Source organism: Dendropsophus ebraccatus, chromosome 5 (assembly GCF_027789765.1).
Source record: "Dendropsophus ebraccatus isolate aDenEbr1 chromosome 5, aDenEbr1.pat, whole genome shotgun sequence".
In the NCBI taxonomy this organism is placed as follows: domain Eukaryota; kingdom Metazoa; phylum Chordata; class Amphibia; order Anura; family Hylidae; genus Dendropsophus; species Dendropsophus ebraccatus.
Genome location: NC_091458.1, coordinates 83,682,635 through 83,701,293, shown reverse-complemented (window position 1 = coordinate 83,701,293; position 18,659 = coordinate 83,682,635). Strand labels below are relative to the sequence as shown.

Below are 18,659 nucleotides of genomic sequence, written 5' to 3'. Positions count from 1 at the left end.
ATGCTTTCGTGGAGTGAACCTGTACCAAATTAAAAATAAGTAAATAAATTTTATACAATATTATAGCTAATACAACACAAATAACAAAGTCTCTAGTGGCATGTACATGTATGATTAGTGAACCACGAGACTGTTTGAAGAAGTAAGATTTTTGGTGTTTGCTTAACTTTAAGTTTGTCAGGACAAGATGCTAAAAAGCAATGACTATATATCAAATTACCAATGCTTGAGTCAGCCACTTTGATCGGTGGTGTTGACAATTGTGTAGCATAAACAACAGCTTCCGGTGTATTTTCTTCCAAGATATCTATAGTTGTAAAAACAAGTCAAATTTCAAAGTTACAATAAGGTAATTTTAAAAACAGGCTGTACGATAATGTAAAATATGTGACAAAGGACCCTATTGCACATTAAATATTATTTATTAACCTGTAGCTCGACATTACCTTTGCGCTTCAATTCTCCTCTATCTTCCTCCACGTGTAACACGTGAGACTAGGTTCTGAATGACTTGTGATTTGGTGACAGGCCACTCAAAAGAAAGTGCGTCGTGGAGGAAGAGAGCGCAGAGATGAAGACAATATAATTATTTTATTGTTACAAGTTCCTTGTTAACGATGATCCACAATAGACCCACAAAGCGAGTACAAATCAAGCGGATCGGCACTCGTTGACACCGTTGATGGTGCTGTCCTCGGGACTTTGAATACGGCACAAAGACAGAATGAATACAACATAAGACAGAATGGAGGAACAAACTGTTAAGTTTTCCAAGTGTCAAATACCAGCACAATGCGATTTGCTGTTTTTTGTTTATGTTCAATGAAATTAAAATTCATTATATATAATTTGTTATTTACTTCTGCTAGCAAAATACTACAACAACAAACTGCAACATAATCCCCCCCCAAAAAAATAAAAATGGGATAAAAAAAAAAATTACCTGGAGGATGAACTTCCCCATGTAGATGACTGGTGACCTCCGCCATCTGAGTAACGTGTGTCTCTGTGTAGAAAACTGTAATGGAGAATTAATCTTGCTATAGTCCTTTTTTTTTTTATAATTTTTTTTTTTAAAAATTATTAAAAACAAGGAATAAAGTTCAATTTAATCACTCGCAGCAATTAAAACAACAACAACAACTACAAAATCAATATAAACAACAACAACAACAACAACAACACCATGAAGAACAACAACATCAACAACCACATTTTACTTAGAATATAAAAAATTTTTAAATGCCCCCAAAAACCAACGCCAATTTTCAACAGCATTTTAACTCTTACATAAATGAATGTCATCGGTAAAACCTTGTTCACCCAAAAACTCACCTACACTGCTTGATCTTTGGTCAACATTGCAAAGTGGCTTCTTTGAAGACGGTGGATTATTATTTTCAGACTGTGCGTTGGCTTTTAATGCGTAATGGTTTTAAAAAAAAAAGGAAAATTTTCATTTTAATACCAGTCATGAGACATTCATTTAAAAAAAAAAACACAAAAGGACCCAAAAAATTTACCTTGTATATTTTTTGGAAATGTAGTCAATTCGATAGGCTGCGTTGTTTGACGTCCCAAGACTTGCTTGGAGGATTGTGCACGTTCTATTAAGACAAATTTGGTAAACAATTTGCAGTAATTACATAAGGTAATCTAAACTAAAACACCAATAAAAATATACATTCCAACACACGACGCACACACACAGTACACGACACACCACACGCACACACAGATACACAACACACACACAACCTGGGCACCACCACAAACACACACTACGTTGGTCACCCCCCCCCACACACACAATTAACACAAACCCCCACACACAGTACCATTTTAAAAACCCCCACACACAGGACCTGACCCCCACCATGCACTCACAGTACCGCAAACACACAATAACACCAAACACACACACACACACACACACACACACACAAACCCAATGAGCAGCAGGGCATGCAGTATCTGAGACCCACCACATACCAAAAAACACTAGCTAATAAAAGTTCACAAAGCAGCATACCAACATGGCTTCCTCCAGGGCCAAATGTGTCGTCCGAAGATGCAGGATTGCTACTCTCACAATCTAAATCGACTGAATTTTGTTAAAAAAAAAAAATAAAATAATAAGAGTACATTTTTTTTTTAATTTATCCAACTTTATTTTGAAGAGAGTATATAAAAAAAAAAAATATATATTATTGCCAATGCAGAAGCAGAGGGGGGGGGGCAGCCCCGCATCAGTGATACCCGTTCCTCTCCTCCACCCTCTTTAAATTATTCATACAAGGACCTTGCTATAAAATTGTCTGAATCAATTAAAAAAAAAAAAAAGGGGATACACATTTTAAAAAAATTACCTGTCGTTATATTTGTTTGAACATTGGGCAATGCTATCATGACATTCTAATATTAAGTAAAATAACCTCAAGAAGTTATGAGATGATGTGAGCACAAAGAAACAGTCACTGAAATGTACATTATAAAAGACCACGTACACACACTACCTGACACCCAACTAGCAGAGACACACACTGACCACACACACACACAGCCTAATTTGCGCCACCACACGCACCACTCCAGCACCGCCAGACATGCAAACACACAACCAAAATGAGTGTACACAAATAAACTGACCAAAACTGCTTCCTCCGGGCGCATCATTGTGAAATGGTTCGTCTGAAGATGTAGTATTGCTACTGTCATAGTCTACTATGACTTTTATTTGGGGGGAAAAAATACAAAAATTAATAAAGTGAAGGAACGTTAGATTACAAAAATACATTCATACTTTTATTGGATTAAGTACAATTTATTAAGTGAACAACTGGAGATTAATTTTTATGCAGACTGGCTGCCCAGCTAATCACTGTACGCAACAGGTTAGCTGAGGGGCAAAATGTAAATAAAGTTTGCCCTGATGCTGGAGTCAGGTTTATGACCCAAGGAGAAACTGACAAAGATGAACTTGAACAAACGGAGCATATAAAGTCTAATTATTTTCCAAGTATTTAAAAAAAATTATAAAGTATTTTATTTACACCCTCTTAACATTTAATCATTTATCTCAACGGCCCGCAAGGCTCTACTTCCTCTCCCCCACCGTCTTTTCACGTAGGCCTGCCTGAAAGATCTTGTTGTAACATTTGCAGTAAAACTAAATTAAACAAAAGAGACAAAAACAAAAGCTTACCAGTCGCAATTTTTGTTTTCACATTAGGCAATTCCATGCCGGGGGGTGATTTTTGGTCCACCACTTTTTGCGACAACTGCGAACATGCTAATACAAAGTAGGAAAAAACACAAATTAAATCACGTAATCCAAAATAAAACAATCCCTCGAGTGCAAAAGCAAAAAGCCACACACACACACACACTACCTGACCCCCCAACACACACACACACACACACACACACATTACCTGACCCCCACCACACACACACACACATTACCTGACCCCCACCACACACACACTAACTGACCCACCAACACACACACACACACACAGCAGTAAAGGTACAGATGAGGGGTGTAGTAGTAGTAGTAGTACAGGTATAGATAAGGGGTGTAGTAGTAGTACAGGTACAGATGAGGGGTGTAGTAGTAGTACAGGAATAGATGAGGGGTGTAGTAGTAGTAGTAGTAGTAGTACAGGTACAGATGTGGGGTGTAGTAGTAGTACAGATATAGATGAGGTGTGTAGTAGTAGTACAGATATAGATGAGGGGTGTAGTAGTAGTAGTACAGGTATAGATGAGGGGTGTAGTAGTAGTAGTATAGGAATAGATAAGGGGTGTAGTAGTAGTAGTACAGGTACAGATGAGGGGTCTAGTAGTAGTACCGGTACAGATGAGGGGTGTAGTAGTAGTACAGGTACAGATGAGGGGGGTAGTAGTAGTACAGGTACAGATGAGGGGGGTAGTAGTAGTACAGGTACTGATGAGGGGGGTAGTAGTAGTAGTAGTAGTAGTACAGGTATAGATGAGGGGTGTAGTAGTAGTAGTAGTAGTACAGGTATAGATGAGGGGTGTAGTAGTAGTACAGGTACAGATGAGGGGTCTAGTAGTAGTACAGGTACAGATGAGGGGTCTAGTAGTAGTACCGGTACAGATGAGGGGGGTAGTAGTAGTAGTACAGGTATAGATGAGGGGTGTAGTAGTAGTAGTAGTACAGGTATAGATGAGGGGTGTAGTAGTAGTACAGGTATAGATGAGGGGGGTAGTAGTAGTAGTACAGGTATAGATGAGGGTCAGGGACATACATAAGAGCATGGGGCCCCATGAAACCTTGGTGACTGGGGGGAGAGCACGGGGCAGACTGGGGGGGAAGGGCATGGGGTACACTGGGCTGGAGAGCATGGGGCACACTGGGGGGGGGGCAAGTATGGGGCACACTGGGGGAAGCATGGGGCAGATGAGGGGGAGAATAGGGCAGACCTGGGGAGCAGGGGGCAGATCGGCAGGGGCATGGAGCAGACCGGGCAGGAGGGAACATACCAGTTGTACCCGCTCTGCGCGGGCGCACACCACCGGCACTTGCGCTCTCCTCCCGCCCGCCCGCACGTACGTACGTACGTACGTACTCTCCGCCTCTGACCCGCCCCCATAGCCGGCTACGTCCGGCTATGGGGGCGGGTCAGAGGCGGAGACATAGGACGCTGCTGGCCGCTCTCGCTCCTCACGCTGTTTCAGCAGCTGGAGGATGCGAGCAGGCCGCCCGCCCAAATACAAAGATTTTTTTGGAAAATCGTTTTTCGATGTTCCAAAAAAATAAAATCGATTCTCAAATTCTGGGCGAATTAATCGAATTAATTCGATTAATCGCCCAGCCCTACCCCCACCACACACACACCACACCTGACCCCCCAACACACACACACGGCCGTCAACTAGGGTAGCAGCCACCGCCTCACACTGCGCCCACCTGCCCACCGCATGGAGGAAGCTTGTAGCCGCTACGGAACGCATCCAACCAATGTTTTGTGTGGAGTGTGTGGCGGAAGGAAGTAGGTCCGTGCGCAATGGCGGGTGGGCGGAGGCTGCAGCCCCTCCTCCTGACTCCGGCCACCCGCCGTTTCGCCCGGACGTACTTAGCCAATGAAATTAGTGCAGCATGGAGCCGCAACGGCTGGACGTGCTGCACGCATCCAATCAACGTCGTTTTAGCGGAAGTACCTCCGTGCGCAATTGCGGGTGGGCGGAGGCTGCAGCCCCTCCTCCTGACTCCGGCCACCCGCCGTTGCGCCCGGACGTACTTAACCAATGAAATTAGTGCAGCATGGAGCCGCAATGGCTGGACGTGCTGCACGCATCCAATCAACGTCGTTGTAGCGGAAGTACGTCCGTGCGCAATGGCGGGTGGACGGAGGCTGCAGCCCCTCCTCCAGACGTCGCCCACCCGCCGTTGCCCCCGGACGTACTTAACCAGTGGCGGAAGTGCGTCCGGGCGCAATGGCGGGTGGACGGAGGCTGCAGCCCCTCCTCCAGACGTCGGCCACCCGCCGTTGCCCCCGGACGTACTTAACCAGTGGCGGAAGTGCGTCCGGGCGCAACGGCGCGTTACCGGAGGCGGCTGTCGCGGCCACCTTGGAAACTGATGCAGCTGTGAGGGCCTCATCTGTCTCCAATGTCGTCGCGACAGGCCCCGTACGCCTCACAAAGTAAAAGTTTTAACAAAATTACCACTTCGCATCAGCCGCAGGTTCCTCCGTATCTCGCGAAGTTTTTGTGGTTCCTTGTTCTTCAAATCTGACCACTTCTTTTGTAGTTGGTCCTTCGATCTCCTTATTCCAAATTTCCTTTGTAACGATCGCTGCACCTTCCGAACAATTGTTCTTTTATGAGAATTCGGATGCTTGGTACACCCACGCCGCATATCGTAATCGAGCTTGTCCATCATTTTGACCATTAGCTCGATTTCTGCGTGCCCCAGTGGCGAGGCACGCCTTTTCTCCTCAGAGGACATGACGTACTGATTGGCGCTAGAAGTGGCCTTGGAGTTTTATGCCCTCCGTACGTAATGACGAAACAAACTCCGCCCATAATTTGCGCCCATTGAAGTTGGTTCATATTATACGTCATACGCACGCAAGCTCCGCCTCCACATTCCGGCTACAACACCACTAATGTTCGTTTGTGACGCATTTTTTATTTAACGTACAAAATTTCGGAAAAGCGAAGGGAAATACAAGTATAAGATGCGTTCGCAAGTTAAAACCAATAAATATATGATGTATGATATACATATGCATTTATATTATTTAGGTCTAACAACTTGCCAAGGCCGGTTTCAGTATTCATACTCCTAAAATTATGTCAACAATAATGGTAGTATTAATACAAGAGAAATAAGGATAGTTTTAACTTAGTAATGATTTTAAAAAGAAACAGAGGCATTTATTTAATAATTACAGGTTTTTTAAATATTTATTATATGCAAATTATTAACAAACCTGAAACATTTGACAACAAAAAACATTCTACAACTATGATTGGTATAAAAATTAGCTAGACAAGTACAATATAATAATTATGCAAATTGTCCCAGATGTCTTTCTATTGTAATGCATTCTGCCAAGTAACAGCGCCGGCATTATTAAAATAATGTAGGTAACGTTCCCTACATTCAATTGCAGAGTCACTTGGACGTCCTGATAAGTACGGTTCTAAAGGAGCCAGGGCTGTAGAGTCTTGTTGCCATTCTGCAGTGTTTGAATTGTCATTGTCAATCATAGTAGGCGGGCAATACTGTGCACTGTTGTGTCTCCGTAAATAATTGTGCAACACACAGCATGCAAGGACCACCTTGTCAATACTGTCAACTTTCATGTTTATGGCCGTATGGAAAACTCTAAAACGGTTGGCCATAATGCCGAAAGCATTCTCCACCACTCTTCGAGCTCTTGAGAGTCTATAGTTGTATACCCGCCGCTGCTCATTCAGGGTCTTTTGGGGGAATGGTTTAAGTAAATGTGGATGAAGCGGGAAAGCCTCATCACCAATAAAAACAAAATTTAAATGTTCTTTATTCTCCTCATTGTTTGGTAAACCAAGTCTTCCCTCGCGTAGCATGTTATAAAATGTAGTAAGTTCTAGAACACCTCCGTCCGACACGCGTCCATTTTTGCCAACATCGACCATCAAAAATTCATAATTGGCATCCACAACCGCCATTAAAATAATAGAAAAAAAACCTTTATAATTATAATAAAAAGATCCTGAATTTGGAGGCTGAGAAATCCGGATGTGTTTTCCATCTATTGATCCTCCACAATTAGGGAACTGCCACTGCTCCTCAAAACCTTGTGCCTTTATCTTCCATTCTTCTGGACTCTTTGGAAACTGAATTGTAGATAAAGAAAAAAAAAACAATGTTATAATGTGTTATACAGTCATACAGAAGATTTAATGAAGTGTTTGTTTCTCTTATCTGTTTGTCATAGAAACCAAAACCATCAGTTGATTTAACATATATAAAGTCTATGTTGACATTATGTGTGAAATTAAGTGATTGACTGTCAATATAATTGCAAATTTTAAATATTGTTTTAAAAATACAGATATTATTTAGAAACAAAATGACATTAATGTCTCCTTTATATGGCGGACATCCGCTAGAATAATGTTTTTTTTAAAAATAGCCTTTAATTCTTTGCATTCAACTACAGGTTTTTTATTCTATGACTACCTGACATGACCAACAAAAATGCCTGAAATATAAAATGTGTACACCAACAATCATAAAATTTTTTCCTAATATAAGAAGTTAACATAGTAGCCTATCTTACCTTTAAGTATTCATCCTTGAGAGCCAACACAATAGCACGGCAAGTTTCTGGGATAATCCTTGATAACATAGGTTGCGATATTGCAGTTGTGAAGCGCAGGTCTTTTAGAGATCGTCCAGTTGCCAAAAAACGTAGTGTCGCTGCAAGACGCTGTTCAGCTGGGATGGCTTGGCGCATTTTAGTGCTTTTTTTGGCGATCATTGGCTTGACCATGTTGAGGAGTCTTTCAAACGAATCCTGAGACATGCGCAAATAATTCCTGTAGTCCTCTGGGTGTGTGTCCCTGATTTCCTGTAAAAGGGGCATGTGGGAAAAGGTGTCTCTTTGTTGCAGCCACTGTTTGCACCAGATCCGTCTCTGACGCTTCACAGGTCTCTCTCGAGTTTCCTGCTCAAGCTGGACTGCCAGCGTAATCAGCTTTGCAGCAAGTGCCCTTGTTTCATCTGTTGCCATACTGGCGCTGTGTAGGCAGAAAGAAAATTAGAAACCTAAAAAATAGAGAACATATAAATATTTTTTTGATATTAGAGAAATTACATTTATAATAAACAAAAATTGCACACAACTTCTTGGGCAAACAACGGACAACCACCAGTAGTTGAAAAGACCATAGCCCAAATAGTACTATGTCCTACATGTTCAACATACAAAACTGTCAGTGAGTTATTTTTGTTGGGCTGCACTCTAGCTCCTGACGAATTTGTTGAAATGATCTTTAAAATGTATATACGTTTGAATGAAGAGTTGTAAAATAAAATACAGACAATCATAAATTTACACATATAGAACCACCTAACAACTGTTTGAAAACTATAGATTGATTACGTTCGTAACAAAGGGGCATTTCGAACGCCTGCTCACTAACCGGAAGTGGATGCATCCGCAGCTAGCGCTGGAGAGCATGGATATACCTCGAGACTGTAATGTTGCGTACGCAATGTATCGAGCAAGGTCAAAAGGTGTCTCGGCTAGGCAGCCGACTTAACTAGTGGCGAAGATAGAGCGCGTACAATGCGTACGCAGGACCCAATTTGTGAAAAAAAAAAAATAAACAATTACACAAAATAAATTTGATAATGAAATGCATATAAACCTACTTTGTAAAAATAATCGGTTTTGGTAGTATTGCCAGTCGCACAAGCGAGGATTTTCAAGTCAAGGTCCGGTCGATACGTTCCCTGAAGCGTGCTCTTCAATCGTTCTGTTCTGTTCTAGTAAACTACACGACAGGCAATATATGTGATCCAAGAGGCACCATTGTCCAATGGGCGTCGGAGAAATTTAATTTGATTATTAAACCGCCAATGTACTACATAGTAGGCGGAGCTAATTAAAACAAAAGAGAGCGCTACGTTGCAATCAGCCACGTGTACGAACGTATTTCCTTGTTTTGTAATTCATAAGGTAGAAATTATCATGCGTACGTAACTGTAAATTTTACAGGTTTCATGGAGCATAGAGGGGGCCGCCTCAAAAAAAAATTATTCGTAAATTCCTTCGGAATGTTATTTTTTGAAAGGGCCTGTTTAAAATCGCGTGCTAAATTTTCGCAAGTGAAGGCCGCTGAAAGTAGCGTTTATGCTTGCGTGTGGAACAGAGCATGCTCGTCATAATATACGAAGTATTTTTGAGGGGGTGAAATCCAAAAATAATAAAAATTTTATTAATTTCATTATACTTTGTTTTTTAAGAAAGTCCGAAAATTAACTTCAGTCTGCCCATTCGACCGCGTGGTTAAGGACCGGAAGTGAAGGTCGCGATACCCAGCGTAACGTGTCAGCGAGCGCTTCAGGAGTCAAAGCACATTATTTATAACATAAGACGAATTTATAACACGAAGTATTTTTGGGGGTGGCATCGAAAATTGAATCGTAGATTCGTTCGTTCCTAGGGAAAATTTGCGTACGGAACAAACCTACTCAATTTAACTTGCACCAACAGGAAGTGAAGCCTGCGCCACGTGGACACAAGCGGTGGGTTGGAGCACAGTTGAAACAATGGAAGATGGTCCCTGTCAATCAATGTGTTTAGCCAATTAGAATTTGCACTGAATGCACTAAGCGCACCCACCAACGACCAAGGAACGATCAAGCGATTTTTAATTCAACGGCAAAATTTGCGAACGAGATACGAACGAACAACGATAAAAATAGGTCCAGGTCTCTTCCAATGATCAACGATTTCTCGTTCGGTCGTTAATCGTTAACTGCATTTCAACCGAACGATTATCGTTTAGATACGAACGATTTAGCGATAATCTGAACGATAATCGTCCAGTGGAATAGGGCCCTTAGAATAGCCATGCGATGCCTACAGCAAACAAAATATAATGGTGGCCTTCATTTCCCTAACCTTAGACACTATAATCTGTCTGCCCTTTTACGCATAGTTAGAGACTGGACCCATGGGCTTTCCTGTTATACCTAACATGACATGGACAGTAGCTTCATGAGTCCACACTCTCTACTATACGCCTTACATGCATCCCCTGATAAACTTCCCGAAAACATTAAACGCAATCCATTGCTCTCTCTGCCCATAAAGGCCTGGTAGGCTGTCCGCAGGCTCTCTGACTTATCTGTACATGCGTCCTTGTTGCTCCCCTTCCTGGGAAATCTAAACTATCGGAACAGAAAACCAGCACACATCTTTCCCGCCTGGCAGTCTAAGCACAACATAACTAAAGTCCTAGACATACTTTCTCCTGCGATAACTTCCACCCTGTCTTTCTCTGAGGTACAATCTAAATTTGCCCTTCCTTCTTCTGCTTTTTTCCCGTTCTTGCAGACCACCAGCTATGCAAGGAAAATAATGCAAACAGTAAAGCCACAAGATAAGGAAGACCTTACAGTCAACCTTATCTTTCGCTTTTATACCTTTTTACGCTCCAACCTTGACTATTCTACCTCCCCACATTGCCTCTCTAAATGGTTACAACATATGCCCCACCTCACGACCTCTGATTTGGTAGACACATTATATAGGGCTAAAAAATTTCTCCCCGCTGCATCCTATTGGGACATGGCAGTTAAAATTACACATAGGGTGTATATATCTCTGCATCGAAACTACATAATGGGACGCATTATATCATCCGCGTGCCCTAGATGTCAGGCCTCAAATACCGACCTATATCATTGCTTTTGGGATTGTTCTGAGATCCAGGTCTTCTGGAAACAAATTAAAGACTTTGTAAATACTAATTTATTGAACTATGTGCCTTTAACTCCTGAATGGGCCATTTTCGGCCACATAGATTACACTGCCCACCCCTGTTCAAAAGAAGCCAAAAAACTTCTCTTCATAGTATCTGCGGCGGCCAGGTAATCTATTTTGCAAGAGTGGCTCTCCCCGATCCCTCCATCCCTTACGGCTTTTTCTACGGAAATTAACCTTTCTCTTTAGAATGGATTGGGTGGAAGCTGCCCTACATAAAGAGTCTAAGGTCAAAACTTTTTATCTCCTCTGGGATGCCTTTATCCAAATTATGCCCGCTAGAATAGAACAAAAATTACAGACCACGTTCCAACACACCACTTGCTACTTGGAACAGTCTCTTTCGTCCAATCCTCCTATTTAACATGAGCTGATTGGTGCCCAACTGTTCCTACTTTTTATCCCCTCCTTTTGTCCTCACTCCCCTGGAGGGCAGCTTGCGCCCCGGTTATTGCTCCCGCACTGCTTTTTCTGCATTTCATTGATTTTCTGTTTTTGTTTAGTTGTTAGTTCATATTGGTTACTGTTTGCCTCCCTAGAGGTGGCAGAGACACAGTCACGGCAAACTATCTTAAATTGCTGTGTTTACTAAGAATTTTCATATTGTACGCAGTGTACGATGACTGGTTCGTGTATTTTGTACTGTAACTTTACTGTTACATAACTGCGTACTGTATTACTGTATAATTGGTTGACACACCTACTCTTTGGCAACCTCTGCCACCCTCCCCTACCCATTCCTACTCCTCCCCCCTTACCTTTACTCCCTTCCCCCTCCCTTTCCCTAGCCTTCCCTATGCACTGTTATATATTGTTTATTATGTTAAAATTTAATAAAAACATACTCAAACATACATACTCTGTGATATGTTACGTGTGAACTTACCCTTAGCATGTAATTGATATTCACAGAAAAATGCACAACAATCTGCATGGTATTGTACTGACTTGACTAGGAAATTATCCACAGCAAAACTGACTCACATGACCTTATTTTAAAGTTTAGAGTCCTATTACACTGCCAGATATTAAGGAGCAAGTGAGCGCTGACCTGTCAGGTTAGCATTTGCTTGCTCCTCATTCCCCGCTATTACATGCACAGACATCAAGCGGGGAGTGGTGAGAAGGGGCTGCCCAGACGATTCTTAGATAGAAGATAACAGTGGTCTGCTGCCGCTGCTCCTGTTCCACAGACTGACAGCAGACCGCCGCTATTTTGATAGGTCATGTTTTAATTCAATGATCAGCCAAAATCGTGCATGCCAGCTGATCATTGCCCGTCAACATAACCTATTACACCAAACGATTATTGGCAAAGTACAGCTGATAACTGTTTGGTGTAATAGGGCCCTAAGACCCTTTCTGTTTCCCGGAAAACCCCTTTAAGGATGAGGTCTCAGACTGACCCAATGTAGATAGGATTTTTTAAATTATGCCTTAAGGTATGTTTACACACACCCCACCCCAATGTTCTAATTCCCATTATCTTCAGTGTGGACCATTCAAAAAGTATGTAGTTTTTAAAACTGCACTGTGGGTTTTTTACAAAGTACTTAAAAATATAATATTTACAGACTATACATTTATCATATACATGGTATCCTATCTAAAAGTCTACCTCTGCAGTCATACTGAGATGACATTGTTTATTTCAATACTTAGCCCCATCATAGAAAAGCTAAGAATTTGTCAATCATGCTTCTATTTCATTCTGCGAGAGAGATCCCCTCACAGCTAAACCTGCCAAAGTACACTTCTCTATGATTTATACTTTATAGAAGTGTGTTTTCTTTTCCTGTGTGCAAAACTGTGATGATTTTTTCACATTGAAAGTGCCTTGTGATGCTTTCTACTTTGCAACCTCCTACCTTCTCCACTGTTACTTCTAAATATTTTATTCAGAACTCTGAGTTTTCAGAAGAATTGCAAATTCCACGGAGATCATTACTAATTTAAATCTGGCATTTTACCCTATATAGTATAGCTGTCCGTCCCTTCTCTGCCATTTCTGTGGTTTATTCTAGAGATGTCTATAAAAGTCATATCCAAGGGTTGAATAGACAATACAGAACATTCATTCACATCCATTTGCACAATGTGCATAATAAAAATACAGGTCTCCTCTGTCAGACAGGATAAAGAATGTGTCAGGGTATGTGAGGATGTAGGGATTACACACAATGTGTGTTAAATGAATTATTATTGTAAAGATGGGATAAAACATTCATCTTTATCCAGATTTTTATTGTGTTCCATTAGAATCATTAGTCTTCTTTGAGAAATCATGGCCGTCTGCCTGTTCTTCTCCTCCCCAGGGACAAGAACATGCACAAAAGTCAAGCTCTGTGCTATATCATTGTTCAATGACTGTCCATAAATCAAGAGGCACAGACATCTTTTCATTTATTTTATTTAGAAAAATGTAAACAAATACATGAACAAATGTATCAAAAGAAGTAATAAAATAGATGACCTGATATAGGACAAGCTTGGATCCTTTAGGAAGTTGAAGCCATAAAGTACTTTGTTTCCCGGTATCTGTCACAAGCCACTTCTGAACGCTGATAAGAATCCTTTCGTTTAGCCAGAATAAAAGGGAAAATGATAAGGTTACAGTCTCAGGCTATGTTCACTATTTTTTTTAGCTCTGTTTAAAATGACGTCCGTTATTTTGAGTTATATAACGGATGTTATTTAGCAGCCTGGCCTCCCCTTACTGCAATGACTGGTGTTTGTACATTATTCTAGTTTGGATTACTAATTGGGCTTTGGGTGCGGCTTAATTGAAAAATCCATTGAATTTAACTCTTTAAGGACAGAGCAAATTTCGATTTTTGCGTTTTCGGTTTTTCCTCCTTGTGCATAAAAGGCTATAGCACTTGCATTTTTCCACCTAGAGACCCACATGAGCCCTTATTTTTTGCGTCACTAATTGTACTTTGCAATGACAGGCTGAATTTTTGCATAAAGTACACTGCGAAACCAGAAAAAAATTCAAAGTGTGGTGAAATTGAAAAAAAAAAACGCATTTTGTTTATTTGGGGGAAATGTGTTTTTACGCCATTCGCCCTGGGGTAAAACTGACTTGTTATATATGTTCCTCAAGTCGTTACAATTAAAACGATATGTAACATGTATAACTTATATTGTATCTGATGGCCTGTAAAAAATTTAAACCATTGTCAACAAATATACGACACTTAAAACCGCTCCATTCCCAGGCTTATAGCGCTTTTATCCTTTGGTCTATGGGGCTGTGTCAGATGTCATTTTTTGCGCCATGATGTGTTCTTTCTATCGGTACCTTGATTGGGCATATACGACTTTTTGATCGCTTTTTATTACAATTTGTCTGGATTTGATGCGACCAAAAATGCGCAATTTTGCACTTTGGGATTTTTTTGCGCTGACGCCATTTACCGTGCGAGATCAGGAATGTGATTAATTAATAGTTCGGGCGATTACGCACGCGGCGATAGCAAACATGTTTATTTATTTATTTACTTTTATTTAAAACCTGGGAAAAGGGGGGTGATTCAGACTTTTATTAGGGGAGGGGGCTTTTTACTAATAATGACATTTTTTTTTTAACTTTTACCCCTGGGGGACTTCTAGTATAAGTGCTTTGATCTCTCATTGAGATCTCTGCAGCATATATATGCTGCAGAGATCCATGAGATAGGCACTCGTTTGCTTTCGGCTGCTGCAGCCGGAAGTAAACGAGTGCCGAGCCGGGGACGGCGCCATCTTGGAGCGGTCCCCGGCCGGCTTCATTTACGAAGATCGCTCCTCCGGGATAACATCCCGGAGGAGCGATCTCCCCACTAGACACCAGGGATGACGCTGCGTCCGGTAATCGGATGCAGCTGTCATGTTTGACAGCTGCATCTGATTACTGTATTAGCGGGCACGGCGATCGGACCGTGCCCGCTAATACCTACGGTCCCGGGCTACACGCGGCACCCGGGACCGGCGCGGTTCAGAACGGGGCCGCGCGCGGCCCCGCTCTGAGCTCCCTTACCGGCATCAGGGCGGTAATTTACGCCCGATGTCGTTAAGGGGTTAATAGTAAAAACGGAGAAAGACCGGTGAGAAAAGAAAAACTGTGTGTGAACTACTAATAAAAAATGGCCGCTGTTTGCAAAAGACGCCCAAAAATAATGATCATGTTCATTATTTTGACGGACAAAAACGTCCGTTCAATGCACTCTGTGCATTGGACCTCTGTCTTATTGACTTTATTGCCATTGCAGTTAGTTCAATCGCGGCAAAAACGGCAGTTTAATATGAAAATTGGATGCCTTTTCATTAATTTTGACTTTGTGTGAACATAGCCTTATAGGAAACCAGTGGTAGAAATAGTAAAGCTTGGTATTCACCTTAGTTCAGGGGTTAATTGCAAGGAAAGTGAGCTGCACATCATTAAAGGGGTTATCCGGCGCTACAAAAACATGGCCACTTTCTTCCAGAGACAGCCCCACTCTTGTCTCCAGATTAGGCAAAGTTTTGCTGATCAGGTCCATTAAAGTGAATGAAGCTTAATCGCAAACTGCACCTGAACTTGAGACAAGAGTCGTGTTGTCTCTGAAAGAAAATGGCCATGTTTTTGTAGCACTGGATAACCCCTTTAAAGGTCATGGCTATAGGGGTGGCCCATACCACCATTAGGGTGTGGCTACACAGCAATTTTGAGTGCGACAGTGGTCACCTGACCAAAGATCACTGTGTTTCTATATAGTGATGGGGCCAGTGTTGGGGCCAATGTAATTGAATGGAGTTACTTAGGGTGGATTGCATGCAACTGTTGACTTGCGGTCATCGGCTGCAACCTGCTTCTATTCAATTTTTGTAGCCCTGACATTGCTGCACAATGATTTATGGTCATGCGACCATTGGCACTGCCAAAATCATTGTGTTGCACTAATATAATAATATGCTTGTGAGGCCCACTCTTAACTGGAACAGACAAAGGAGTCGTGAAAGGAGGATGGTGCATAAAGAATGCAGGCAAGATTCAGATTTTAAGCTTTACTTAGAATCATTTATAAAGCTTCAAAAACATATGTATGTGGAAGATACAATGATCACAGTGTGGCATGTTTTATATATCGAACCCCAAAAATGTATATGACAAGGAGGGAGCAGAGCTGTCAGGGACAGTGACCTACCTACCTGCTGCCCACATTGTAAACATCGGGGACCCAGCAGTGACCATTATGGAGTAAATAGAATCTTGTTAGGTCAGATGTAGTGTTTTCCTTCTCTGAGTATACAGTACATTGCCTTAGGAAGACCTTGTACTGGGACACTTGGGAAACAAATTTAATAATAGCTTTACTTTAGTTTGTACTTTTTTTCTTGCACATTGGACTTTCTTACCTAATTTGTTGGCTCTACATATAGATACATTTTTATATTTAGTTTTTGAAGGTCTGATTTATGACCTAAACTCAACAGTGAAAAATACCCCAAATCCCCCCTAAAAAGTCCAAAATTTACATAAAATCTGAAGAACCATGATCTTGACAAATGTCCCGCATCTTTTCATGAGTTTGGAGACACAGAGGGAGTGCAGTTTATCATACATCATCATTTGTCAAGCTGGTCACATTCCCATTGAAGAATAAGGATTGATGATACGCACTGGGACAAGATGTTACTGGAGTGCAACTTATTGACCGCGACACTGTGAGATAATAGTGGGGTTTGGTATTGGTTGTGCTATCTTTAACACACAATATTTATTCTCTATTGTTAGAATAGTTCTAATGTATTCCTCAGTGCCCTGTCTACCCTGAAGATCACAGGCTAGTTCCTCTACTAAACATACATACACTATGGTTCATAGGAAGCTGATTAACGTCCACTATGTTGTTGAAACATAGCAGACTAGCAAACTAACATACCAGACAGAAACATGGAACATTGTCAGCAGAAAAAGATCACTAGGTTCATTTAGCAGGGACATAAGAAAGGTGGACAGGGAAGAGTACATGCCCTGCCCGTGCCACAAGGCTGTGGGGAAGCTGGTCATCCTGACATGGTGCATCTGTCAGTAACTTTATTCACGTGACAGAGGTAGTCTGTATATCAGAGTACTGGCCACTAATGCTTTGTATACACATCACCTGTGACAGAAGCACTGTGTATATGACGACTGGTATACAGAGCCTCCAGCTCCCTGTGCCTCGGCTGTGCTCCCTGTATGATAAAGACAGTGTGATCATGCTGCCTGCATCTTTCCTGGGATTCAGGCCTGATGAGCAGATGCCAAAGCAGTATCCGAGGAGGAAGGTGTAGGGGAAGGAGAGGTGAGATCTAGGGGCTCAGTGCATTATATTGTATTGAATGATATCCTATTGAGGGGCACAGAGCACCCCAACAGTGTCCATGGCAACTAGAGGCCTTCTTTTTACCTCTGCTCTCTGATTGGTGATCTGCTTTTAGAGTTTGCCTTGGGTCAATAGCATAGCATGGACCAGTATAAGCAATCTAATGATTGCTTATGAAAGTCCACTAGAGAGACTTAAAAAGTGTAAGGAAATTTATTTCTTTTTTAAATTTTAAGAAAATGTAAATAACCCCCATCTTCCTACTTTTCATATATAGAAAACGGTAAACATATTTGGTATCTTAGCATGCAGAATAATTTGAACTATTATATTTAATATTTTATGTCACATGATATATCAGGAAAAAAAATAGTAGAAAGTGAGAAAAAAAATTCCATGTACACCAAAATTGTACCAATAAAAACTGAAAAGCATGATATGAAAAAACAAAACGTAATCAAGTAACCCCATAGAAAGAAAAATAGAAAGTTATAGGGGATACAATACTAGGGAAAGACAATTTTAAGCTTATTAATTTTGTTTTATTATTTTAAAGTTTGGCTATGTTCACACAACGTCAAAAATATTGAAAAGGTCGACGATTTTCATATGTCAAATAACGACCGTTGTGCCAAGATTTAACTGACTGCAATGGCAATGCAGTGAAGTCAATGGGAAGACAGACGTCCAATGCACACAGTGTGTTGAATAACGGACATATTTACTGCGGGTGTCAAAATAATGAACATGACCTTTATTTTCGGATGTCTTTTGCAAACAGTGGATGATTTTTATTAGTAGTTCAAACTAAAAGAATGTACAAACACCAGTCATTGCACTAAGGGGAGGCCAGACAGCTAAGTGACGTCCGTTATTTTGCACTTAAAATAACGGACGTCATTTTAAATGGAGCTGAAAAAACGTTGTGTGAACATAGCCTTTTACTGATTTAAAAATAGTAAAACAATACTTAAGTTATGTAACCATAGTAATCAACGTAATTGGACCGAGCTACAGAATACAGATAGCATGAAAATGCATAAAAATTACCCCAAAAACCCACACACAAAATTTGTGAAATTGATATATTTTTTTTTATTTCACCCCACAAATAATTTTTTTTTCTTTAGTCATACAAGTCTGATCTGATCATTCGTCAGTTAAGGTGGACGGCCATGTCTTGGTAGGTTTGCATGTGAGACTCCTTCAGTTTTCGGATGAACAAGGCTCCGTTTTTTTACAACCAATCTGGCCTTGATCCTGTCCTGTAATCAGTGTGTTTTCTAGCTGCCAACTGGTGACTATTCAGGAA

The 18,659-nt window shown here is 41.2% G+C and overlaps 1 protein-coding gene across 1 annotated transcript; it reads right to left on the bottom strand.

Moving 5' to 3' along the window:
* Positions 1 to 6,567: 6,567 nt before the first annotated feature.
* On the bottom strand, positions 6,568 to 8,045 carry LOC138794170 (uncharacterized). Its single transcript, XM_069972940.1, has 2 exons — positions 7,800 to 8,045; positions 6,568 to 7,353 (listed from the first exon to the last, which is right to left on the bottom strand). The coding sequence occupies exons 1-2, from the start codon at positions 8,043 to 8,045 to the stop codon at positions 6,568 to 6,570; spliced, it is 1,032 nt and encodes a 343-aa protein (XP_069829041.1).
* Between the last annotated feature and the right edge of the window lie 10,614 nt (positions 8,046 to 18,659).

Coding starts and splice junctions, on each gene's coding strand:
- LOC138794170 (XM_069972940.1), bottom strand. CDS start 8,045: ATGTCTCAGGATTCGTTTGAAAGACTCCTCAACATGGTCAAGCCAATG. Junction 7,354..7,799: donor TCAAGGATGAATACTTAAAG/GTAAGATAGGCT, acceptor TCTACAATTCAG/TTTCCAAAGAGTCCAGAAGA.